The 27,178-nt window shown below is 40.8% G+C and overlaps 1 protein-coding gene across 1 annotated transcript in view; it reads right to left on the reverse strand.

Annotated features, from left to right (window-relative positions):
• Positions 1 to 22,645, reverse strand: part of ENPEP (glutamyl aminopeptidase) — a 37,243-nt gene extending 14,598 nt beyond the window's left edge. Inside the window, exons 1-8 of the mRNA XM_010168363.2 lie at positions 21,795 to 22,645; positions 16,466 to 16,607; positions 13,754 to 13,885; positions 9,483 to 9,603; positions 7,170 to 7,324; positions 6,412 to 6,525; positions 4,649 to 4,783; positions 138 to 203 (exon numbers count right to left, since the gene is read on the reverse strand). Of these exons, the coding sequence (XP_010166665.1) occupies positions 138 to 203; positions 4,649 to 4,783; positions 6,412 to 6,525; positions 7,170 to 7,324; positions 9,483 to 9,603; positions 13,754 to 13,885; positions 16,466 to 16,607; positions 21,795 to 22,408 (1,479 nt within the window). The 5' untranslated portion in view covers positions 22,409 to 22,645. The remainder of the gene's footprint in view (positions 1 to 137; positions 204 to 4,648; positions 4,784 to 6,411; positions 6,526 to 7,169; positions 7,325 to 9,482; positions 9,604 to 13,753; positions 13,886 to 16,465; positions 16,608 to 21,794) is intronic.
• Between the last annotated feature and the right edge of the window lie 4,533 nt (positions 22,646 to 27,178).

A 27,178-nucleotide genomic window follows, 5' to 3' on the forward strand; every position in this document is an offset into this window, starting at 1 on the left:
ATTGTCCACTCAGTACTGAAATGCACTAAATAATTTTGCTACTAATACCAGGGTCTCTGATATTCACTCTGAATAGTAACTTTGCTACTGTCACATGAGGATAATCTGCATTTCTTGTGTTTTGGTGCCACCTTTACCTGACAGCCTTTCTGGAAGAGATCTGGTGTAATCCAGTCTCGAAGCATTCTGAGGATCGATGCACCCTGAGGACAAAGGGAAAGGGGAGAAGGTCATTCCACGCTGCTGTAACACTGGGTTTCTGTTCACCTAAAAACCCCCATGTGAATGAATATTTTACAAGGCAAAAATAGAAACCATCCATCTGACTAAGGAAGTGGTTTTTCTAATTCCTTTGTGGCGTGGCATGGCATGCCTGCCTGCTGGAGCTTAATTCTGGGTGTGAGAGTTGGTCTTTAGCTGTGATCAGATGCCTGTTTCCAGTTCAGCTGTGCTGGTGGAAGGGCTCCCAAGTCCTGCTGCTGGGGGGTTACTGTCCTGCTGCTCTGGGGGTTTGTGTGCGCGGGGCTCTCTGTTTCATTTCAAACAGGGCAGGGGTGAGGGCAGCTGGGGAACTAGCTCCATCCAGCAGCACAGCCTGATGGAGGAAGTGACTTCTGCTGAACACCCAGCAGGTAGGGAACTCCAAGAATGCTGCAAGTCTGGGGCTTTACATGCTGAGGATGCCATCTCAAGATTCAGAATGAGCTTTGCTGAGGACTGATGTAAGAGCTTTGGCTTCTGAAGCAGAGTAGAATTACTTACTTGGGTGTCACAGAAAAAAAAACAATTAGGACCTTGAGAGAAGAAAGAAACAAAAGGAAGACAGGAGTGAGAAGCAGAAGAGTCATGTGGAACAAAGAACAGAGTGAGCACAAAATGATGAAGAACAAAAGCAGTGCAAACCCAATCTAAAATGCGAAATATGATTTTAGGATTAGCATGTTTTCATTTTCTGAACTAAATCAATGGGCAGCTGAGAGCCTAATGCTCTGAATATTTTAAAAATCCAGTTGTCCCATGAAAACAAAAATGTTATCTGAATTCTCAGACAGTAAATCCCGTCTCCCCTATTTATGTGTCAGAATAACAACTTGATTGCACAAGTCATGGCAGAGGAACTGTTTGAACAGGTATGCCTCAGATGGCTCTCCAGACTATTGTTGCAGAGTCAAGGTGGTCAGCAGATGACTCTTTTCTGATACAGTAATTTAATCTGTTTGACATGAAATACGTTTAAAAATTATTCAGCAAAATTTAGAACAGATATCCATTAGTGGTAATCATAAGGCTGCTTATGATTAATGGTGATCATAAGGCCACGTGTATGCGCTAGGGTACCTTAGTTCCTCAGCTTTGTCTATCAGCCACTTCTTACGTGATATCATCTCTCACAGACCATCCCCTCCCATTTATATTAAAAGTCAGAGCAGAAATATGCACTTGTGCATACATTTGGGAACAGTGGAGATTTCTTTTGCTTTAAATTGCAATATATAGTTAGCCTCTTGCATCTTCTCTTACTGCTTTTCAGTCTCTTCTCCCTACTCTTGTCACTCCTCTGTAGTCTATGATGGAGTGTGTTTGAGAAAAACTCATCCTAACAAAATTGCTGGTTATAGGAACTCCAGTATTTTCATAACTTTCCTTTATTGCAGCTATTTGTGGAGGTTCAGGAAAGTGACCTTGATTTGAATAGCCAACCTTGTCTGATGGGGATGTGAGGGGGTAGCCTTTTATCAACACCCACATAACTTCTCCTAGAGAGTTGTAGTAATTGCCAAGTATATGACAAGATTGTATCTGGCAGAAATGTGGAATGTTTAATCCTAAGCTTCTTTAGCTGGGAGGTTCCAAAAATGTTGGGGTCCAAGAGCAAATTTCTAGCAGAACATACGTAAGTATCTGTTTTCTGAAAAGGTAATCAAGGTTTGAACTCCAAAGACAAAAAAATCTCATTCTTTCAAACTAAGAGAGAGGATTAAACTGGAAAAGAGGTGAGATGCAATTACTTTTTAAGAGCAGGTTAAAAAGTTATATACATTAATTTTGTAGTAACCAGCTCTACTCTAGTATAGCTTTCCTAGGCACATAATGCCCTACCGATCGTACAGCAATTAGAGGTTCCCTCACAGAATACTCTGAAATGACTCCACAGACCCTTAGGCAATTCATTAGAGTTTTAGGATTGTATAAGCCCTGTAATTGCTCTGGTAAAACTAGCAAAGAACATTCCAAATGATGCTTTATTTGTTTAGTAATGAATATTATCATGAGGAGATTGTTTTTATAAGAAAAATGCAAAAGAGAAGCCAAAATAAAGCCAAAAAGAAACAAGTTAATTTTGTCACGCATTTATATACAAATACCAACAATAATTTGAGCTAAATCTACGCAAAGACTTTCTCATTCAAGCCAAATTATATCCCAAGACAAATTATATCCCAAGCAGACTGTTCCCAAACAATGCATGAATCCTCAAGTGTTTTCACTTAAAAAAATGAGTTCATGTAGCAATTATCTAGGCACAAAGAGATGAGTAAAAGCGAGGAGGTTTTTTTCTCCATTGTTTTTTCAGACCATGCAGAAGTGTGTCTCTTTCTTAGCTCACCACTAAAATACATTTTGGTCCAGAGTATTTTATTTAGCTCTGTACGTTTCCTGACTTTTGTTAGTTTGATTTAAGAACAGTGTTACACAGTGCAGGTTTTCACATGGTTTATGATTTGACTGTGAGGCATTTATGATGCAATAAATACTGGTTGTATTGTTGGATAGAGAATTTAACAATTGAAAACAGAAAACTGATGGAAATGGATGGATCGAGTCTAGCTAAGTAATATCTATGGTTACAGACTGTAGCACAGCTAAAGCTAAAGTCAATGCAATACATGCTTTACGTTTAGCTGATAATGGGAGCTTGAAGGGAAAGCAACAAGTAGGATTTAATAATGGTGGATTTTGCGGGTTCAGTGGAAACTTGTTATGGCATCAGATAGGAAACACTGACAGAGTCATACAAGAAGCTGTCAACATGAACATGGTGTATCAGGGTCAGAAGCAACATGGGAGGTGGCTGGTTGAGCAGAATCCCAGCTCCTCCTTCACCTTGGTGGAATAAGTGGTGGGAAGAGGGGCAGGGGTGTTTCCTCCTGTGCTTCTTCAGACTTTTTCTTAATGCACTGGAAAAAATAACTGGAAGCAACAATGTTGTCAGGGCACTTGAGTCAAGGGACTCCCTGGTTGAACTCCAGGGATACCAGGGAGCCTTGGGGAGACCTGTTTTGTTCCTTATCTAAGGCATGTCTAAGGACAAAATGTCTTTGGCTGTATCTGATATGGAGGTAAACAAGCCAGCTTCAGCCTCCTAGCCTGGATCCTGCTAACCACACCAAAGCGGTGACCCTCAGCATGGCTGATGGCATCTCTAATGCTCTGGATCTCAAAGCACTTTTCCACAAGTGCGGAGCTGCTGGCGGCTGCCCCACACAGCTCGTACTGCAGAGGCCTCTGTGCCCCCTGATCACAACAGCAGTCGCACAGCAGCAGCATCCTGGCATCTTGCTGCTCAGACAGAGCCGGGTTTTTCTTCCAGTCATTTCCCGCTGGCTTCTGAGAGAGCCTTTATAGGCACAGGTCCCCACCACCACTGACTGGGACAGCCCCAGGATGAGCAAAAAGCTTGTCAAATACCTAATGGTTCTCTACCGCCTGCTGGGCTACAGACTGCTGTACTCCATGTCAGTCCTGAGCTCCACAACCCTTAGTGAAATGTGGAGCTAACTTATCTCTCAGTTTAGGGCTAATGCCAGTAGAGGCTGGTGTAGCACATACTTGCTAAGACTTCTCAAGTGGCTGGGATACGGGGAGCAACATGAGATAAAAAGTTGCTTTTCTGTTTTCACTGCTTGGTTCCCTGCCTTGCTTCCTCAAAGGAGAAGTTATACTGCCCCAAAGGTGTGATGAGGAAGTGAGAGAGGGGACACCTAGACATCTAGGAAGAAGTTCTTCACTGTGAGGGTGGTCAGACACTGGAACAGGTTGCCCAGAGAAGCTGTGGATGCCCTCTCCCTGGAAGTGTTCAAGGCCGGGTTGGATGAGGCTTTGAGCAACCTGGTCTAGTGGAAGGTGTCCCTGCTGATGGCAGGGGTGTTGGAACTAGATGATCTTTAAGGTCCCTTCCAACCCAAACCATTCTATGATTCTATGATTCTGTGATTCTATGATTCTATGATCTGCCTTTGGATCATCTGCCCTGGCATTAGATTATGAGGTCTGACATAACTGGGCTGCATCAGCACACAAGGTGATGGGAGAGGGATGTGCTTAGTACCTGGTTTAGGATAATTTTACAGTCGACAACTCTAATGGCACAAGCTGCTGCCACTGATTTCCCAGCACCGCTGCGTGCTGGGAGCAGGTTTGCATGGTGCACAGTAGCTGACTGAGGCTCTGGCTGTACTGCTCCTCTCACGGTCACCTTTGACTGAATCATCACTGATAACAGTCAGGAATGTCCCAGAAGAAAGATCCGCACAGACACAGCCCAAGTGGGACTAGGAGTTACAATTATGAGCTCCCCTGACTTCTATCTCCTCTCCCAAGCCTCTGCTTTCTTTGCATCCAAAGTCACAACAGGAGGAGGTCCTACCTTACTGTAGGATATCCCATCAAACACAGAGGTGATTTCAGCTGGAGATGACACGTTGGCAACAATTGGGTGGGAAGACAGCAAAGAATCATCCTTCAGTACAGGAAGCACATCATCAATCAAAACCTGTTCAAGCTGAGAAAGAGAAGATGTTAGAAGAGAAACAAAGGCAGGACTATATGCTTAATTCACAAAATAAGTGGCTTGAACTTCAGCTTCTCTAGGGGAAGGCTGTTGGAAACAGAATGAAATTTCACTGCCTCTACAGAAGGACTTGCAAACTCTTCCTTTATGTCTGAGAAGGGAGGGATACATTATTTCCTTAACTAAGATGAATTGCCTTTTGCAAATCCTGCTTTGCTGTGTGTTTCATAACACGAAAAAATCCACAGTAGGCAAAAAAAGGAGCCTGTATTACTAATTTCAGCAGTGTCACAATATCTGCAAAGCAGTATGGGCTCCTTTTGCAAAAATGGAGCTAGGCAGGAAGCGAAGGAGAGAGAAAGGAGGCAGAGTTCCCCATACCAAAGTTTATAATTTTTTTAAAGAGATTATAATTTTTTTTTTTAAAGATTAAATGGCCTGCAGTCAAATTCCCCTAACTTCCTAATCAATACTGACCAAAAAAGACTACACTTCTATTTAGTTTTCCTCTTCTAATACTCACTAGGTTGATAACACTGAAATGGCTTTAGATCTTAAATGAACATGGTAGATAGATACAAAAAGGTCTTTCAAATTTTAGGCTGAGTAATTAAAATTTTTCTTATGCAGTTAACACAACATATCCTCTACTTCAAACTGTAAAAGAAGTGATCCAAGAATGATTTTGTTCTTAGTCTCACATAACATGGGTGAGAAGAGATATTTATGGGGAGCAGAGAGGGAGGCAGGGGAAGCACCCAGTAGGCACTGCCTGCTTCTAAAGTCACTGGGCTCAAGGGGCAGTAGATTTTGACAACAGGCTCAACCTATGCAAAACCTACCATGCTTTCTAGTAGCCAGAATCTCAATACACCTGGGCAGCTCAGGGAAATGTGCATGCTATGTGCCATCACAACTGTTTGGGAGGAGAGGAAGGGGAGAGCAAGAAACCTCCCTTTATTCACATGCTGTTATCATTCCTCAGAGTGTACTGCATATTTAAGGCTACCCTCTTTGCAGCCCGCTGAAGTGACTGCCGTTGGTTTTGCTGCACAGTTAGCGCTGGGGGCCATCCACTGTCGCTACCCATTTTTTGTGCTGTGCAGAGCAGAGATTGAATTGCAGCATTTGAAATGGCACTTAAAATGCTGGCAGCAGCTGAATGAGGGATCTGATATTTTCCTGGATGAATAGCCCAAGCTGTGGAGACAGGCCCAGGTTCCCAACCCTCACTAGGTCGGATAATGATACTAAGACAAGCCCTGTGAAGAGACACTACAGCCCAACTAACTAACCTTTAAAAAACCTTGCAAATTACTAAGGCTCTGTCCAGAATCACCTGGGTATTATTTGCCATAATAATAACCAAACCCTTGACTCGTTAAAAAAGAATGACTCTTCCCTGCAGACTAAAACTTCACAAAGTTTACTTTCACTAGTTTGAGACCATAACATAGGTAGGTGGAAAAGCTTAAACCAACTTTTACTTTATGTTGCACTGCACTGTGTTAGTTTTGTATAAATATACTTTAAGTCTTCCTTGTCCTCATCTAAATTTTACTCCCTTCCAAAATGCTCATCCCATCCCTGCCGACCCCCCACAAGACAGAAATACTTACCATTTCCCAGTCTGGTTCTGCAGCATTTACTCCCAGGAACTCAAAATAACTGGCAAATCCTTCATTTAACCACAAGTCATCCCACCAGTCCATGGTCACAATATTTCCAAACCACTACAATTATAAACATTGAAAGATTTAGTGTTAGCTAAATGGTAAATGTACGTTTCAGTATCTCACATCTCCACATAGAACATTTATTTGTTCACTTTTCTTCCTGTTGCCAGATGAAAATTATTGTAATTCTGGGATTTAAATAGGAATTCAGGCCTTGCCTTGTGTTAAAACATAACTTTTATTATAAAATTACATATTACTGGGGAGATTGCTAATGATTCATGTGCCACAGAAAATATTTTTAGTTTCTTCCTCTTGATTTGATGATTTGTACTTGTAAGGATATGTTTTCAGACAGCCTCCACAGTGTACAGTTGTCCCTATTTTCTTGCCCAAAAGAGACATCTGCACATGCAAATTAGTTCCTTTAAGACATTTCAGACAGATTTTTCTTAAGCTGGCTCACAGTCTGGACCCTGGATGCTCTCAGGAAGCATCCAACTTCCTGAGAAAAATTTAAAGGCAATAGTTCTGGTACTTTAAAGCTCTAATGGGGAACTGTTTTAACATGACGTTTTGCAATCAAGCTCTGGGCACATGTAGAAGGTCCCAAAATGGAATTAATGAATTATTTTCAAGATTAAAATGTTGCAACTAAACATTTGAAGCACTGTAAAAAAGAACCGTGTCCTAAAATGTACCTGATGAACGAGCTCATGGGCTACCACAGCAGCTACTCTCTGCTTGTTGGAACTGGCTGACTCGTTGGGATCATACAGCAGGTTTGTTTCTCTGTATGTGATCAGTCCCCAGTTCTCCATAGCACCTGTCCCAAAATCTGGAATAGCTATTTTATCTGCAATGAAAGAAAGAGAATATGATTACCACTGTATCCTTCAAGCTACTAAGCTTGTCCTTTTTCTGCATGCTCACATCCTGTTTTGCTTACCATTTGTGGTTCTGGCTTCCTGCTGTGTTCTACAGCCTATAACCTGTGTTTAAGGAGCAGGGGTCTGGCCTACAGCAGCTGATAGCAAGCGCCCTGGCTCTGCTGAGATTAAGGGAGCTAGGATCAGTTGCACGAGCTGAGGATCTGTCCTGCAAGGTGATGTTATGCCACCTCCTGGGAGTGTGCGTATCATACATTACTTAATTTTGGTTCCAGAAATTAATAGTATTGTCTGGGGATGTGCTGTAGGCAGTAAACCTCCTGAAACTATCTGTAGCATAATGAGGCATGTCATTGTTTGTCACAGTGTTGTATTAAAAATATTTATTGACATGTTAACTGAAGTAAATCCCCCATGCAGTGAACAGCATCTGCTTCTCCTCCTTACAATTTGTGGAGGTCACTCATTTATGGTCAGTAATCAATACAAATTTAAATGAAAATTGCGTACTCAATTGGACTGGCATTTTCTTCTGCAAATAATGACCACAGCCTTTCTATGTGGGTTAGTGAAAAAGTGCAGATGGATTTAGAACTAAACAGAACAACCGACCCTCACTCCACCCTAACAGAGGATAGGAATTGCTTATTTTAATTTAAGCAACTTGATTACAGAATCAAAGCTGATAGTCTGGCAAGGGCTTCACTGACAGTCAAAATGAGGATCACAAAGAGAATGGCAATGCCAGAAACCATAAATCAAGGTGGAATACAATACTTAAATAAACCACGATGCAGAAACGTAATAGATTCATCAGGCTTGATCTAGATGACTTCTCATTCTGAGGGAATAACATAAGAACTCAAGATTTGTGATCCAACAAATAGATATTCTGAGAAAAAACACATAAAATCTACAAGAGCACCTACCCTCTGATACTGCTGACCTGGGGTTACCAGTCCACCCTGTAGGACAGACAGGCCCCTCTCCATATGCTGAAATGGCAAAGTCATCAGGCTTTTGTGGAAATGAAAGTTTGAATATGAAGCATAGGTGAGGTATAGTTCCAGTTATCACTGGGGAACCAGTGTGCGTAAGAACAACATATTGTACTGGTTTCCCTAATTCAGTTATTGTTGAAATACAAACAGATATTTACAGTAAACTCAGATGATGTTTTGAAAGGAGAAGGTAAAAATCTGCTGTTAAAGTACAACAGGTTAGCCTGAGAGGTACATGTATAAATAGCCAACAAAAGGTTTGCATAGCATCGTTAATAATCTTCGAACTTTTGGGTTTCCCCCCCCCCACTACATTGCCTTAGCTTGCTTGTAGCTAATATTTTTCCATCCTTTTAAGTTCAAGAACCTAACTGAATTATCTCTTTGGACATCCTAGGAGGGGGCATCTCCAAAACTCTGATTACATTCCCAACTTTATTAGTTCAAACTGCACAAATCAGATCCAGAGTCCAGATAGCCCAAGCTAAATGATGCCCAGCTGCACTACTCTTTCTTTGCTTGTTTTGCAACCATGGGCAAAATTTGATAGTGTGCCCACTCTTGTGTCTTTATTTAGCCCAGCAGTAGAAACGATGAATTATATGCTGGACTACATTCATCTTTCTAAGAAGTGAATGCACACCCACTTTGGACTAAGGTTAATACATAGTATGACATACTCTCTGGCAGTTTACACCTTCACTTATCTCACTGCTGACTTTTGTGCAGAAGTTCCCATAGAAGTGGTACATATTTTTCTCAAACAACTTCTGGCTCTATTTTAGCTCATGATGTCCCTTTGTTGATGACTCCAATGCTTCCCCTGATTTTTTTTTCCACAAGACACTTTGAAATAACCATACCAGGACCATCGCTTCAGTTCAACAAACTGAACTGTAAGAACTGGTAACTGAACTGTTACCAAGACCAACTCTCCGATCATGACATTTAAGAACATCTTGAACTACGTGGGTACAGTTTTAAAACATCCTGACACAATATCATCAGTTAGCAACCAAATGCTTTTGTGCTTGTGTTTTCCACCAAAGCCCAGAGACCTGTAGGAGAAACATAACCATGACAGTGAATGAACAAAATGAAAAACGTAAGTATTAATAATCACCTAGTTTTGGAAGAGAATAGCTCAGATTAAAGTACTCTTCAAAGAAGTCGAATACAATTTTTGTCACATTTGCTGCATATTCTGCTGTGTGTATTTGCAGTGGCTGGGCGTAAACTCTCAGCTGTAAAATACAGAGAGACAATTAGAGCAGTCTTCAGTTAAAAGAAATTAGAAGGTGTCAAGCATTGAAAAGTCATTTAATGTACATACCTATAATACTGCAAGTTTTCTTTAAGAGACTGGCCTGAACACTGGATTCTGTTCCCTAACAAATTTACTCAACAAAGTTTTTTAAATAGTGTACATAAGAGAGACCAAGTCAGCATAAACTGTGCACACTTCCCACAGTATGCCTAAATCATAAAACTAGTAAGACCCATGTCCAGAAGCTCACAGTGGCAAAGCTTGGGGCAGGGCTTGGGTGCATTAACAGCACCTCCTTCCCCAAGGCCTGGTTTTCTCAAGAAGGAAGCCTAGGCAAGCACAACCAAAGGGAATCCATGTGTTCTGAGAAGTTCACTGATCTGGGCTGATCCCATCAGATCAATCTTTAGGAGTACATCTGTCCCAAAACGTGTCTGAAGCTCATAACACCTTATTTTCTTTAATTTCTTCCTACCTTTCTTACCTACTATCATCATGATTTACTCTTGTCCTTGTATGTTTGAGGGTCTCAGACCCTTGGTAGATAGTACCTTTACTAGATCTGTAACTATTCCTGGACATTCTGGCCCATGCAGGTTGGGTGGCTGTTTGCCCAGGACCTCAGGCCCTACAGCCACACAGTCACAGCTATGGTGTCTGCTGTGCCTCTGGAAATCCCAGACAAAAATAATCTCTTTCTCTTGCCATTGGGCAGGTCCAGGAAAACTGGTGTGCTTGGTAGCCCTGTGTGTGAGGAGTGACCATTTCTGTGCTCCTCTTGTGTATCTGGGCATGCTTTTTTTCCTGAGCACAAAAAATGGTGTGTTGAGTGGTAACCTTTCAATTCCTGAGGCTTGGTCCCTGGGACTGCTTTGGCTATTACTGTTAAGCAATAGGAAGCCTCAAGAACCTAGAGGCACCCATAACCATGATGAGGAGGCCTACAGCTTGAAAATGCCTTTTGGGATGTTATCTCCACATTGTGAAGACAGAGTTTGCCTTCAGAATTTATGGAGTCTTTCAGGGGGTCTTTCCCTCAATCCCTTTATCCCAAAGCTCACACAGATCTGTGCCCCAGAGCAGAGCCATAGTGCTGGAGTGTCCGCTGGCAGGATCTATAGGCTATTCTCTTCACTGTCCCCAAAGATCTCCAGTGCGGAAAGTAAGAGATCTTTATATGGACTGAAGTTTCTGGCTTTAGGAAAACCTATCCATCTCATTTTGCAGGCTCTGTGTCTCTTATGAATGGGCCACTTTCTTCTGGCTGTGTTGGTGTGACTTGTTTACTCCTCAGTGCTGTCTCACAGCCAGTAGCTCAGAGTCCAAACTGAGCAAAGGAGCTGGCCTACTCTAGGAGCCTTCTTGGAGCCTGAAAACACACTGATTTCAATACCATGAAATTACACTTCCTCCAACAAGAGGGCAGGATGGGAAATTGGTCAGAAATAAAGCTGGAATGAAAAAAAAACAAAACTAAAAAAAGCTTATGAAATTCAATTGGGAATCCATTCCAGCCAGGGGATTTCCCTCAGGGTCAGTTTGCAATTACAATCTGCAATTTCCACTTCAGTAAGCTCTTTACCCAATTTAGCAGTCTTTGGTCCCCTAGCTGATCCATATTAATGGTTTCCAAAACCTTCAGCATGCACTAGAACTGACTTTGGGTTTCATTTGTATAATCTCCTCTGTGATTTTCCATACCAGGCACTTGGTACCTGACAGGTAATCAGCTCAGGAGCATCATTTCCAGCTGTAGGCACATTTCCCACCATTGATTCCGTTAATGTCTTTGTTAGGGCAACGGTTTTCAGAGCAAATGGCAGAGTTTTTAAATAATTTACCATGTCATGTCAGCTGTATTCTGTTGCTGTTGTTTATGAAAGCAATATATGGATCACATGGATACTTTCTGTCAGATGAGGGATTTATTGCTAGCAATTTATACAGCAAACTAAGAAATGTTCTTTTCAGCAGTCAGTGAATCTAAGTACGTTATTGCTCAGCTGGGCTTCAAAGTTTTTGGAAAGGAACTGTTTGGTTAGGAGGAGGACTTTCTAAATATCTGATTTGAAACTCTAAAGATAGCTTGCTTTTCCTGGGGAAAAGGTAATTTTTAGTGATGCAGTTATGTGGCTCCCTTAATTAAAAACGATCTTACACATACTTTATATTGGTAAAAGTATGTCCATGGTAAGAGAAAGAAAATGGTTATGATTTTAACCTCACTTACAAACCAAGTTTTCTAGTGCAGGCAAGTCCTCAGACATTGTTTAGTGAATAGCATTAATAAAATATGTATTAACCAGCGCCTGAATCAGAAGATGTTTCTTCAGGCAACCTCTGTACTGATGTGAATACCCCTGCTTCCACACACACACACACACACACACTTTAATTACCATGTTTCAGTGAACACTCCCTTCTATTTAAAAAAGTTACAACCAGTCAGGGACATTGTGGGTTTTACTGTTTTGTTTGGGGAAAAAAACCAAATATTGTCCTCAGAGCCATATTCTGGAGCGTGGCATGGATGAGCAGAGAATGTTAGCTTTTGCATCTAGAAAATAAAGTTTTGCATACTTCTTCAGCACTTTTTTGTTTCTCTGCCACACTATGTTCTACAAAGGCTGCCCAAATTTTGATTCTTAAAATAACTAAACTCTAGAGAATTATCTATTGAGACCAAATAACCAAAGTCCTGTCCCTGATAATGAATGGAGTAGTCACAGTGAAGAGCATCTGGTTAACAAATTCATGTGGCTGGGTGGCCTAAAACCTTCTCCTGTTTTGCAAATTACTCAATCAGACAGCAGCGATCTAAGAATATTACATCGCTATATCAAACTAGGCTCCATTTTCTCAGTGAACTGTAATTTAGCCTTAGTTATTTGCCAAAAAATAATGTAAGTGTACAGCATACTAGCGAGGGAGTGGAGGAGGGAGGCCTCAGCACAGCACTATGCCAGGAAGTCTTTGCTAAGAACTGGATCAGCACTTTGGAGATTTACACAAGGCAGATTTTTCACATCAGTGGACAGCCATAAGTAGGGAAGGATTTGCTGAGCTTTTTCAGATAGAGACTTAGGAAGAGCTTACTTGCTAGGGGAACAGTAGTCTGGCTGGGGCTTTGCCCCAGATTCTCTGTCCATTCGTGTTGCTGCCTCCAGAACAGGAGGAAAGCGCTGCCACCCAGCTCAGCTGACCCGCCACACCATGTGCTAACACCCCTAAGACGAAAGGAATGGGAAGAGCATACAGCCCTGGGGTCATCTTGTCTCAGATAAAAAAAAATGTAAACCAATAAATAATTAACAGTGGGTTGAGCATCCCAGACTAGGTTTAAGCTAAATGAGGAGTGTGTGTTGAGAGGCAAATTTTATTTAGGCTTTCAGGTTGTCTTTCAAAGTAGTGTCTTGTGATCTCCTTATCCCTGATCAGCTGCACCTTCAGGAGATCTGAATCAAATCAAGAACTGGATTGGGCTGCCTGTTGCATCTAATAAAGGAGCAAACATATTCACTTCATTATGGCACCTACCAAGTATCCAGCTGTTTAGGCAGGAACTGTCACTCCTATACTTATTTGTAAAGAACTTACACTGGGTAGTTGCTTTTAGCCACTGTTGTAAAATAAAGGACATTAGAGTCAATGCATAATGGCACATAGCAATGTAGCCCTATGTCTCCATGACTGTAAACAGGAAGACATCAAGTGCATAGATGCACACCTTTTAGCCCACAGAAAACTGTAAAGTAGTTGTATCCATGCCCTTTGAATCTCGTGTCCGCATGGACTTTTACATTCCCTCAGTCTCTTGGCTTCAAGTCAGGGATGAGGTTGGAGAAATAGCGCTCCTTCCTTATCTGTGTGCCTGTATGGGCAGTACAGACTGGGATCTCACCAAGATGTGAGACAGTAAAGGATTGCAAAATACTGTATGGAGTCAAGGTCAGAGGGACCACTATGAACACCTACTCTGATAAAACAGGCCGCACAAAACAGGCTATAGGAAAGGGGAAAATATGTTCCTGTTTGTGTTATAAAAAGACATTATTCTGGGTTTTTTAAAAATACAAATCACAGTACATCTGTCATCTGAACCGTGTTGAGGCTGTGACAGGACTTACAGGTTTTCCACTGGCGGATATTCTCTCTACCCACTGAAACTGGTGCACCGCAAAGCATACCAAGTAAGTGCTCATGGGAACTGACTTCTCAAAAGTTGTCCGAGTCCAGCCACCATCCAGCTGTACAATTTGCTGCAGAAATAGAAAAATAATTAATTTGATTGTTGGAATTGCAAACACACGCACAAGAGGGTACAATATCTCTGAGGGCTACAACTACATAAGAATGATAAATCACCTCTCCAGGTTCACCTCTTCTGGCATTCCATTGCTGATGGCATGAGAACAGACAAAATTTTTTTTCTGTAATACTGCAATACATGAAATGGGACTTTGTTTTTTGTACTAGATAAGTTTACCTGGTTCTAATTTTGCACCAAGGATTTTAAATCATTTACATGCACAGGAATTTTGCCAACAGTTTTACAGTGTACGCTAGTGTGTTTTATTCTTGAAATAGTTGCATAAAATAACATCACTTTGAACAGATCAGGGAAGAGACTGGATTCTCTGCTCTTTTAAATACATGCATCATGTAGGAGTCAGGGATTACAGAGATGCTTCTTAGGATAAAGATCAGTCTAATCAATCAGTCCTGAACTCATTCAGATATGAATTAGCACTGCTAATTGGTGGGTGGTTTAAATGTACATAAGGTTTAGTGCTGATCATAGTTTCTATTTTGTAAATCAATTAGAAACCATTCCTGATTTTCCCAAATGTCCTTAACTCTCAACTCAACTCATGACCAAACCTGCAACCTGCCACATGTGGTTTATCCCCTAAATATTTATTTCTGCTATTCGTTATCTGCTATTGCCTGCCTGATAATTTTTTGTGCTTTTGACTGGATGACTAACTTAAATAGGACAAAAGCAAACAGCATGTAAAAGACACTAATCTTCTACTAGAGATACAATACTTCATGAGATCTATTTGTTGTAAATACAATATAACTGAAGTACAGATAGTGAATGATTCCATGACAAAAAAAAAAACCTTTTCACAAACATATTAACAAACCCCTTTTCACAGAGATATTAGTGATCTACTTTTCCATTATTTAACTCATTTTGACTTAATTTTTATATATTCTGCTCTTTCTAACAAAGTAAGGACTTCAGTGAAAAAAAAAAACTTCCAGTGAAAAATGCAAATGAAATGTACGAATTTCTGATTTTTCTGAGCTGATTTTGCCATGTTGATTATAAAGCTACACACCACCAAAACTACTACAGGATGCATAACACACAGCAAGCCTTGCATTTACAAACTATTATGTTTCCAACTGTTGCAAAGATTTCCCAAAGATCTTTCACTACTAAGAACAGAGCTACTGACCTTGTGAATGCATTAGGTGAAAAAGTGCCCTGCTATCATCTGTTACTCAAACCTGAGTATGAACCCAGCATAATCTACATTTCCCTGCCTGTACTAGGATTTTAGTAAATTAATGAACAAGAGGTAGCTAACCCCTTGAAAGCTTTTTTTTGTATGTCCATACTAGAGGCAAAGTCCACGTGTAAAGGTGTAGAGTAAATCTCAGAATCCACTAAATCTTGATAACATGTAGTTTCATCCCCTCAGCTTCCTTGCCAGTACCCTCACTTATCTGAGATCTGTGAGGAAAGGTACCAGCAACACTCTTTTTATATATGTGTTGTTCAACAAAGTGCCTGGTGCTCTTTTAGGTATTGTAGAAGTATTTTTAATAACAATAGGTCAGAGCTTTAAATTTGCAAAGGGTCTAGGAAGCAGATGTATCAAGTTGGTGATAGTTCTCTCAGCTGCATTGCTAGGGGATAGTTAAGGTTTGGGGGACTCTTTAAATAAACCAGTACACAGTAAAGCAGACCTTTGTTTTCTGGATGGGGGAGTGATTGGGAAGATGCAAATGTCACCAGCCTGGAGGCTGGAACCTCTTTTTTATTTTTTTCTTTCTTTAAAAAAAAAAAAGGCACTTTATCTCCCACTTCAGACATAGTAATTAGAAATTATACATTGGACTACACATTCAGTTAAACTATTAGAAACAATATCAGCTGAAAGCCATTCAGTCTTCTTCCAGAGGGAGATAATTAATGCTGTTGAATTTCATACAAAACTTGGAATTTGACCCACCAGGTCCAGAAATAGATTATTTAGGAAATTACTGTCATGGTGGACTGACAAGTGTCCACACTCATGAGCTGACAGATGGGATTTCAGATCCTCTATTACTAAAAATAATAATCCTAGACTTTTCTTGGTAGCAAGATCCTTTGCCATTAGATTGTGGTCAGCAGACCATTGCTTTGGAACATTATGTAGCTTCAGTAATTATTTTAGAATTTACATCTGAGAAGCAGCTGACTTCCAGAGTTTTCCTTCTCAGAGTCTGCCTGGTTTGACTGAAGAACCTGCCCTTACCTATTTATAGTTAGCAGAGGATGCTCATTTAGAATATCTGAATAGAGGGACAGCTAGCTAAAGCCAGAAGAGACATTTCATTTCTGCTTTGGATTTGGCTCTGTGTTGCCATGTTGAGTGCTGGACCACTGAGAGTCCTAACCAACTAACCAGTCCTGTTTTATGGAATATTTATTAACCATTAACTTTACAGTGTCTGGATGACAGAGTCTGTGAACTTGCAAGACCCTTGTAATCCAAGCTACCTTTCCAGTGGCTTTACAGAACCATTCCACTTAGGCAGCAGAGTTGGGAAATACGTACCTGTACTGGCATGTTTGAAAGTGCTTGGTACGTGGCTTGATGGATGATAGATATGTTGTAAGTTGCCTTTTTGTTGGGCTCGTCAAAGCAGGGAAATGATTTCCGTGCATCTGTTGGCTCATGATCAGTAGCTGCAATGCTCCTTAAACAAACAACACATTGGCAAGCCTTCATTATATACCTTTTAAATCTTATCTGCAATTTCCAAGCATATTTTTTAGCAATTTCACAAACTAAAGTCAACTGCAAATATTTGTGTGTACTTGTCCATTCATAAAAGTAGGTGACATCAGCAATGCACAAGGTGACATCATATAAGTATGTGTAACGTATACCTCACGGTCTGTCATCAACATTCTCCAGGTTTCAGAGCAAAAGCTAAAACCCGTTGTTTATCACAAAGTATTTTTAAGAGTCAGACAATAAGATACAAATGATCCCTCATGGATAGTAGAAATTTTGTTCACCTTCTTGATGAGCTTTTTCTTTGACTTTTGTGCCTAAAATAAACTACTGATGGTATCATCTGAAAGGAATTAAGGTCCTGGTATAGGGGTGTTTACTTAAGTCACTCCATGTGGTTATTACCCACTAGAGCATATCTTGGGATTGGAGTCTTGAACATCTCCTGAGAAGACACCTTGGAATTGTGTAAGTGCCCCTAAAATCTTATCCTGCTTGTGTGTTTCTTTTTCCACAGTTACCACATAACAGTTTTCTGCTGGTGCCATTATACTTCCCTGACTCTCCTGCTGGAGAAAGCATGGAAAGTCCAGGTAAACATCCTAGTACATAGCTGATGGTATGCTAACCATGTTGGGGGGTTTAGAAAGTCATCTCAGTTATGCAAAAACAACTGGAGGAGCTAGACAATAGGGGTCAAGTAAAAAAATAAGGTGAAGGCAGTGAATGTTCATATCGTGTGCTTGCTTCTCACAGTGACATCAGGCTCCCCCATTAATGAACCACACAGTGGCAGAGCGTATTCTTCAGTGATTGATGGTGAAAGGGATCACAGATGCTTCTTCAATTAATCTGGAATGTTGAGCATTTTCTGACAGCACTTCTACAGCTGCTCCAACTATATTAAGGTAGTTTTTCTTTCCAAAAAGTAATTAAAAGTGTACATCATAAATTACAGATCTGCAGCAATCCTACAAGCTCACTTGACAACCAATTTTTCAATGTTTCTGTTGCCCTTGGCATTTCCCTGTGACGGTTAAATACTAAACTGGTCATTAGGAACTTGTAGCAGTAAGGGTCATTTACAAGCCTCATGGAGGCAATATGTCTGGGTTCTTACCATTCATGTTCATTGGAATAGTAACTCAGAAGTTCACAGGCAGAAAGCATCATGAACATTCACTTTAACAGAACTTTAGGCTCAACAGAGTTTCTTTTGCTTGGTAAATTGTTTGATGTCACTCTCCACTATTTTCAGGATTTGAAAGCTATTTCACAATTAAGTTAACTTCAAGTCCCCAGGGCAATGCTTCACAGCTATTGCTTAAAAAATTTGCTATATATTTTGACACATTTATGTCTTGTTCCTACAGACTGATAATACTGTGATATCTCTGTTGATTTATAAGGCGATAATCCATCTATCCTCATATATTAATGAAGGCAGACAGATATCAGCAGCGCAAAACCTTAGCACTATCATTCCTATGAGGTAGATGATGAGAACCTCAGGCTATGGCATGCATAGAAGTGGCACTAGAAACATGAAATGTAATTTCCATTCAAAATATATCATGTAGTTTTTAGATAAGATTTTCTTCACTGCTTGGTGGCTTCTGCACTTCTATTTGCTGCTGATGTCCAGACTTTGAAATCTGAATGAGATATCATAGTAGTAAGAAGTGAAGATCTGGCTGAGACTGCATCCAGCTCTTCTCAAAATAAACCAATGCTGCATTTAGAATCATGATGAATTTTCCTTTTTTTTCCCCCAAAGCACAGGGAGTTAGTGCAAAAACCCCTTCCTTTGAGCTAATTAAAGCATTTTTCTCCCAGTCTTCCCCTAAACTCAGATTCATTTCTTCTTCTGAGAAAATTTTCTCCTTGAGGAAGAAATCCAGGAGTGCTACTTCTGTACACTAAAGAATATTTTGCCTTTCCCTCATCAATAAAATACTAAAAATGCAAGTCACCCCGTTAGACATGTGCTCAGCTGAGTATTTTTTATATGTCTCTCATTCTCCTCTTATGAAAGACAGAGAGAATTCCTATAAAAGGGAAGACATACCTTGTCACTCATAGTAATGCAAAATCAAACACAGCTGCTGTGACATGTTTGTATTATCTGTAATATTAAGGAGAAAATAAAAGGGGGCTTTAGCACATTCCTTGAGAGGAACTAATGAGTTAAAAGAGTCCATTGCACTAGGTAAGGACTTTTGTTGTGCTCCTTTCCCTAATATTTCAAAATAACAGAACTGTAACATATTTATCCTCACCACATTATGCAAATTAGGGAAGGACGGTTATTCCCCTTTCATCACTGGGCAAATGAAATGCTCAGTCAGAGGAATAGCTTTACCAAAGGTCTTCAATGCTTACAGTTGGATTCAGGCACCCATAACAGCATCTAGACAGGTCTATGTCTAAAATTTGCATTCTCAAAGTTTCTGCTTTCCTGCTCCCTACCCACACACACATGTCAATTCAAATAGTTGTGTTCCCAAAGTATCTCAAGATCCACTTCTGGGCATGTCCAGGGGCACCTTTGTCCTGACGGGGATTGTATGATCTGTCTGGACAGGATTCCCAAATGAGGCATTCTTCTCCCTAAGCCTCAAAGGATCCCAGACTCACAGGCATGTTCGCCACATGTTTACCTGTTTTCCACAAAATGTGGCGGGAGATTTGAACCTAAGCAAGAGCAGAGCCTGGACTGGTGCCCAGTTTGTAAACAAAAGGCATTATAGTAATGCTTTGGCAAACCTTTGCCCTCACAGATAGGCAGCTGGGGAGCAGCTCAGCCCTGGGAGCTGACTTTCCAGTGTTAATTCTCTCAGAAGGTCCCACTGCTTCTAACACTGCCCAGAAGGGATAAGGTAGTAGGTTAATTACAAGTTGGCTCTCATTTTCACCTCAGCCCCCTTCTCTCTAACATCTGCTATTTATAGACTTGCTTGACTTTTGCTATTACTTGGTCCAATTTGCATTGACTTACAACATGACAAAAAAGGAACTATTTGGGTTGAATTGTCCAGGGGTGATCTCTGCCTCAGCCAAAGGTGAAATTAAAAAAACTAAAAATTCCAGTCAGCATTTGGTTTGGGTAGAAAGCCAGGGGAAAATACAGTTTTAATAAGCAATAACACCTTTCCCTCACCATCACCCCATCCTATCACCTACCCTCATGCTGCATATGCAGCAGCTTGGCTGGTGGTTGCAGCACCACTTGGCTGATGGTTGCTTTCATTTCAAAGCTGTACTTACCACTGTCATGTACATTGCCTCTTCCACCCACACAAACAATCTGCCCAAACTTAACTATAGGAAAAGCCTTTCAGAAATCACCATTCACTCATTCTTATTAGGGAGGTTCTCAAGCCCAACAAACTCTAGCGCTCAAGTTTCTTTCTGTATTGAGTGTTTTAGACTGCTGGCTAGGATCATCCTTGCAATTGTAGCTTCCAGCATCCAAATCAAAAAGTAGGAACCTTCTCAAAGTGAGCTCACATTTTAAACTTTCTTTAGCTTATGAAGTTATCCTTTCTTCCTGACATTAGATCATAGAATGGTGTGGGTTGGAAGGGACCTTTAAAGGTAATCTAATCCAACCCCTCCTGTAGTAAGCAGGGACATCTTCAACTAGATCAGGTTGCTCAGAGCCTTGTCCAACCTGACCTTGACTGTTTCCAGGGATGGGGCTTTTACCACCTCCCTGGGCAACCTGTACAAGTGTTGGTCCTTGTCTTCCTACACTGGATCTGAGGGATGAGAACTCACCTCTCCTGCTCTGTGACTCAGGAGAGCTGTGTTCTGGTCCTGCTGTTCTGGTGTTGTGGCAGACAACAGTCAAGGTCAGGTATTGCCTGGGGCAATTCATTTAATATCTAGGTAACCTTCACCAATAAAAAGGAAGTAACACACCTCAACTTAGAAAGATGCTAAGAGATTACACTTTAAAACTGCTGTGGACATGTCAGATGCTCAGAGTATAAAACCAAAGCATCTTCTGAGTCAGAGCAATATAGAAGTGGTAGATGGAGGAAAACAAGAGGGCAAGAGCTGGCTGGGGTTTTAGCTGTTCTTTACATGGCTTCTTCCCAGATCAGATAACTATGTTTAAGTATGAAAAATCAATCTTGTTTTTAGCTCTGCCTCTTGGATTTGCTGCTGCTGGTGCCTGTTGCTGCTGCTACTCCTGGCATTGCCTGTCAGAGGTTGAATGGAACTGATGCGACTCTTACTGATGACACATTGTCCCAGCAGGGCAAACAAGTGCCATGAAAACACACCAGTATTTGTCTCTGTGTTCCTGCTACAGAACCTTGCAAAAGTCTAGCCAAGTTTATCTTCTAGCCACAAAGGCTGGAATGAGTCACTTCAGAAATGTAAATATTGGAAAATGGATGAATGTCCTCTCCATATGTTAACTGCGAAGAAATTACTCTGAGCAGTGTGCAATGGCTTTTTCAAGCTTCCACCTTAAAGTAATGCAAACCTGGGAAGTGGAATGCATTAACTGGACTGGCAGAGACTTTGTAATCTTTCAATAACTATTTATATATTAAAAAGGAAGAGCTGGAACACACAAAAAAACCACAAGTCAAAGATAACCTTCATCATTTGGACTTTCCGACCCATAATTTAAACCAGCTGTAGGAGGGACAGGGAAGTTCTGGTTTGGATATTCCTCAGGCTTACAACATCAAGGAGGCACAATGTCATGCAAACTATCACAAGAGCATTTTATACCAAAACTGTTACCTTGGGGAGTGACAGGAGAGAGTGGTGAGAGCTGTATGCTATTTATTGTACCACAGAGATAAAAACAGGCCTCGATCCCTCCAGCTCTCTGAGTGAGCCATTTGTAAAACTTAAAGGTAACCTGGGACCAGTAGAATTTGAAAAAGTTTTTCAGAATAATAATAACAACCCCCTCAACTCTCCAGCCCACATTCACTTATCAACAGCCAAAGGGTTTTGAATAAAGCATCTTCCTTAGGGGAAGGAGAAAATTAAAGAACAACCCAGAAATGTCAGCAAGTTGGTGAGAGACAAGACTGAGAAGCTGAAACAGGAATAAAGCAGGCCTGAGCAAGTAGAAATATAGAAGAAAGTTTAATAAATAAAAGAAAAACTGCTTTACTTGATCTGTCCATTCTCAGTGTAGGTGGTCCTATAAAACCCAACCAGGGAACCATTCAGCCAGCCTTGAAACTTCAGGGTGAGTATATAGGGATCACTTTCATCAGCGACGGAGAGCTCTGCTTCTGCCTTCATCACGATGTATTCTTGCAGCTGGTACCCAAAGCAGTCATTCAGAGCAATCTGCTGTCCTGAGGATTTCCGGAGTGTGGGGATTTCGGTAATCTTGGTCTCTCGCAGGTGGAGCCACAGGTAGCTGGTAGGCTTTTCCAAAACAATAGAAATACTGACTGTCCCAGTGTAAATGTCTGTCTCCATTTCAGGCTTCATTTCCAGATCATAGTGAATAGGCTTGACATAAGTGGGTAGCCTAAAATGTCTCCAGTCTCCAGTATCATCATCTTTAGGAGGACAGGGACCCAAATCCACTAAGGGAGGAGGGTCTGTTGGCTGATCCGTTTCCCCTGAAGGTTGCTGAGATTTAGGTCTGCTCAATCCCACGCCAAGCCCCACAGCAAGACCTACAATGACCACGACGCCACAGATGATAGCCACATGCTTTGTCTTCATACAGTACCTCTTGGACTTCTTATCCTCAAAATCCATGCCCTGCATCTCTGCTCCTGGATCTGTTCTCAGAGCAAAACATTAACTGAAAAAAAGCTTATTAGTCACTTCAGCACTTGCATTCAGTAAACTCAGCAGACTTGGTTTGTATTTTAATTGTGTAGCTATAGCTGTTCTCTGTCTGTCTCCCCCACCTCGCTTTCCACAAGACACTCAATTAATTAAAGACAACATGCATTTGGAGGAAATATGCATGATCAAAAGGAGTGCAGCTGGGCTGGGAGATGGAGGGAACACACAGAAGAACATTGTTCCTCCCGTGCTCCCCTTATAAGCAGCACAACCCCACCCCCAGCCCCTCCTGCTCTGGCCCGAGTTAAATATAAAACAGTGCTATGTTAATCAGCAGTTAGGAGATGATCAGATGCCAAAGCTCTGTCAGCAGCTTTCAGAAAGAGTTTGCAGATAAAGGTGTAAGTGCGCCAAACCCTCAACCTTTGCCACTACCTCTTCCTTTCTTTCCCCTGCTGTGTCTTTTTTGGGTTTTTGAGGTTTTTTACTTTTTCCTCTTACTAGAAAAGATTTCCTTGAACTTCCACCCTATAGTTTGTGAAAGTCTTAAAAATCCAGCAAAAATCACATACATCTTTCAAAGCCTTTTCAACTGTTTCCCCTCTTTTCTAGGCTCATTTACTTTTGCCGAGTAATTCAAGGCAGTCATGGGCAGAAGAATGCACAGTGGAACAATAAATTTTGATCACTGACTTCCAACTTTAAAGCATGTCTAATTCTTCTCCTCCTCTCATACGGCCAATTTTCCAGGAGATTGCTCATAACTGTGCATACAAGCTGGTAGCTTGGGACAGCATTGCTGTGTTGGTCAGCACAATTACAGTGCCGCCTGTGAACCCTTGCTGTGAGGGACACTTCTAAATACGCAGTTATATGACTTATGTACTAAAGATCTAATTTAGTATTTACTGCGTGTCATCACGATGTGTCACTTCATCAAAACAAATTAATTTAATAGAGCCTGATTCTGCTTGGGGGAACTTATTGTAAGTAAGGCCTTGCTAAGCTTGCAAGCAAGATGTTGCTAATACAGTATGAGACTGAGTACAGCACTATTTGATGCTGAACTAAAGGAAAACAGTGTAGAATAGAAACCTCAGTCCCTGGATCACTTAACCCTTTTCTCTACTTATGGAGCTCACTTGAGTAAATTTTTAATCAGGCACATCAGTTTGGCTTCGTATCTCCTGTTGTAGTTTATTAGGAAACAGATTCACATTTCTCTTCACATCAGTTACAACTCTCTGTCTTCTTAGCCTCCTTTTTTTTTTTTTTTTTTTAATGATGGATGAAGTTTCACCTGGATGGGTTCACTTAGACCCTAGAATCAGTCAACACATGCTCTGAGTGAGATGCACTGAATCAGGGAAAAAAGGGAAAGAGCTTTTCCAGGACAGACTTCATCCAGTCTGTTTAGAAATGGATCTATTCACAAACTACTACACAAGAATCCTCCCTTTGAAATATTGCCAGCCACCATGGGGAACTTTAGCCACCCAATCCACATCAGCACTCTTACAGCACACTACTAATTATATAGCATCTTGTTTTAAAGGCAAGGTTTTCCAACAGGAACCGAGAAAAGAAAAGGTCATTTTTGCAGATCATCAAGTTAACTCTTACTTAGGTATTTTCAAAACTGAAAAACCAATGAAAAAAAAAAAAAAAATCAAGCAGAAAGCTAAAAATCTGTTTCATATTATGTCTGTTTTTATTGTTTCTCCTTTCTCTGCTGTGATCAAAACTAGATATGACATGGGAAACCAGTGGCCTTTAATGGACTGAGTAAGAATTTAACTTCTAGCAACAGAGCCAGCATTGAAGATCATGGTCTTAACATTTAAAACCATTTTAGCTTTTCTTTTGTTCTGATTGGACAGGACAAGGAAAAAGAGCAAGAATAGATTTTAAGCCAGAACAGGCCGTAAGTGATGAGACAGTAAATGTGTCTTGATTTCAGGCATGCTTTTCACATCAGTCCCATTTTCATTCTCCTTAGCCGTGAGGTTTTCTGTTACATTTTTAATCTGAAGATGAAAAATGCTGTTAGAGCTTATAGACTACAGAGAAGGTTATTTATTGTCATTATGAAGAAATTTGCAGATTTCTTCACTGGTAACAATTACCTCCTTCAGGAAGAGCTAGAAAACATGTGGATGAGCTGGTCCTAAGCAGCAAAAATATATGTACTTCTTATCCTAAGCCTTAAAAACAACACTAGCAATAAAAGCTGTTACAAGCTAATGAGTGACAAACAAATTAGATCAACAAATAGTAGAGATTATTGGTGTCTTCTGCCAGTCAAGAACAATAATGCAGCTATATGCAAGCTCTAGCATTGATCTTCTCTTTATAAAAACTGAGGTTGCAGCCAAAAATAGGTCTAACATATTTCTCATAGTGGTAGTTATGAGCAGACTTATCCCTCCCATATCAGAAGTATGCTTTGTTCCTAGCTAACACCACTGGGGTCAGCTAGCGGCACTAAAAAGCTGTCTAGTTGCCAAGACAGCTAGGGACCAATGACCCAATATACATGTCCAAGGATAAGACAGGGCTCAAACTATTAATTCCTCTACACAGGAGCTATAAAGGAGGGCAGATCTCCCAAAGGCAATGCCAGTGTTCTCCCTGCTTGGCTGTGTCCAGGTAGAAAGGGGCAGGGAACACGATCTGCCTCCCCAGAGAGAAGAGCTCCATGGTCATTATCAACAAGGTACAGATACTTTGTCTGTCCTCTCCCTATGGGTATAAGATGATGAATCTCCATATGGACACTGGAAGAAAGCTCGCTCCAAGCTGCTCCAGCATAAACAAGCATGACTGAAGACAAGTGCTGGCCAAGCTTGGAGGGGTTTAAATTGCTTTAGTTTAATTTCTAGAAAACTGAGAAGAGATTAAAACAATCTTATCAGTCACCTGGACAATGCTAACACCTGCTGTCATTTGTTTGCTGTTGATTTTTAATTGAAGCAATTTCACCTTAAGTTAGGATTTAGTTCTCAGTCTGCACTAGAATTACCACACTAGCTTAACCCTGGCCCTTTGCTACCTAAAATGGAGCAGGGTATGAAGTCACCCTGCTCTGTCATGACATTGCTGGTGGGAACATGTATATGCTTGTAGCAATATCCAGATAGCTTTTCAGTCAACTACCAGGAATATAAATGGATCCTAATTTTTATCCCAAATTTTTCAGTCATTCATTTCCAATTTAGTTTCCAATTTTAAGTTCAGAATATGGAATAAAATTTCTGCAAGTGACATACAGGATCAGCACTAGCACAGGTCTGCTGTAGGCATTCAGGGAGAAGTAACATAGTCCCAGAAAATCCTTAATTGAAGCTGACAGTGAGAGAAGAGCTGCTCTGGAAAGCATCAAAGACATGGAAATAAACAAAATATATTTTTAAAAAAAAGAAAGAAAAAAAAAAAAGAAAAAATCAAATTCCACTGCAACTCACGACAAATGAAACTCAAATGAAAGCCAAATCCATCCTTGGAATAACATGGAACATCAGACTCCACTGCAACTCACGACAAATGAAACTCCTCTGAGCCAAATCCATCCTTGGAATAACATGGAACACTTCTTGGGCCAATACCAAGGAGGTCTTTGGCTCCCTGTGTCTAGGGACATGAAGGCAACATGAGGGCAGGAGAGTCTAAGGATCTTTGACTTCCTTCTGTTCTCTGGGCTGCCTCTGCCATGAGATTTAGGGATACCATAATAAATGGAGTGTCTCTGCCTCCATCAGGAGGAATTTGGCTCTCTTTATGCTAAACTAACTCTACTTGTTAGATTTGTCATTGCAAAAAAGGAAGACATGAAGCAATCTGCTGTAGTGACTGCTTTCTGGCAGAGCTGCACTTGTAGATTTCTCCCCTGTGGCTCTCTACTGAAAAAAAGTTTAGGACATTGATTTCAGAAGTGTGAAACTGGTTGTGTTGTTCTACCAGGTCACAAATGAACTGTGTCAGAAATAATTCCCTTGTCCAGTGTTTTCCTGTGTCTGTAATGACTGATTTTTGTCTCCATCTTTGGCTTTGAACACCCTCTAGCAATCATCAGTCCCCTAGAGTTCACAAGTCTTAAGTAATTACTGGCTTGCAGTGGTCCTTGTTCCACTCACAATCTTTTCTATGACAGTTTTTAACTACAAAATAAGACCTTTGGGATTTGTGTTGTTTGGAAATACAAATGTTTTGAAAAGATTTGAGAAAGACAGGTTTTTTTCAGTCATAATTGTTTTCCCACTTATATCTTTGAAACCTGGCCACAGCTGTGGGTTACTGTCAGCTATGGTGCTTCAGGAGGACTGCATTATTTCCTGCTGCAGACTGATGAGCAACGTATATAACGTGCGATCCTACCACCTATTCTGGGTTCTGATGTGTTCCCCCAGCAGGCCAGTGCTGGATGTTCTGTTTATCACTAGGGTCAAGGCTAAAGGGAGTTACCTCAAAGCCTCTTCACGAGGAAGCATCGTGAGTTACCTTTTAGTAGCAGATTTATTTCCTTTCTTTTTTTTTTTTTCTGTTTCAAATACTTGGATATAGCTTTGCTATATCATATCATATCATATCATATCATATCATATCATATCATATCATATCATAGAATCTTCCCCTGCATTGCTGCCAAGATGAGTTTGCTTGAGTTCTTTCATTCTAATCATTAACCTTTAATACAAAACCAGAACAATAGTCTGGATCCTGGTGAATACAGGTCCAACTTTCCAATTC

This window comes from Antrostomus carolinensis, unplaced genomic scaffold, assembly GCF_000700745.2.
Source record: "Antrostomus carolinensis isolate BGI_N321 unplaced genomic scaffold, ASM70074v2 scaffold975, whole genome shotgun sequence".
Classification (NCBI taxonomy): Eukaryota; Metazoa; Chordata; class Aves; order Caprimulgiformes; family Caprimulgidae; genus Antrostomus; species Antrostomus carolinensis.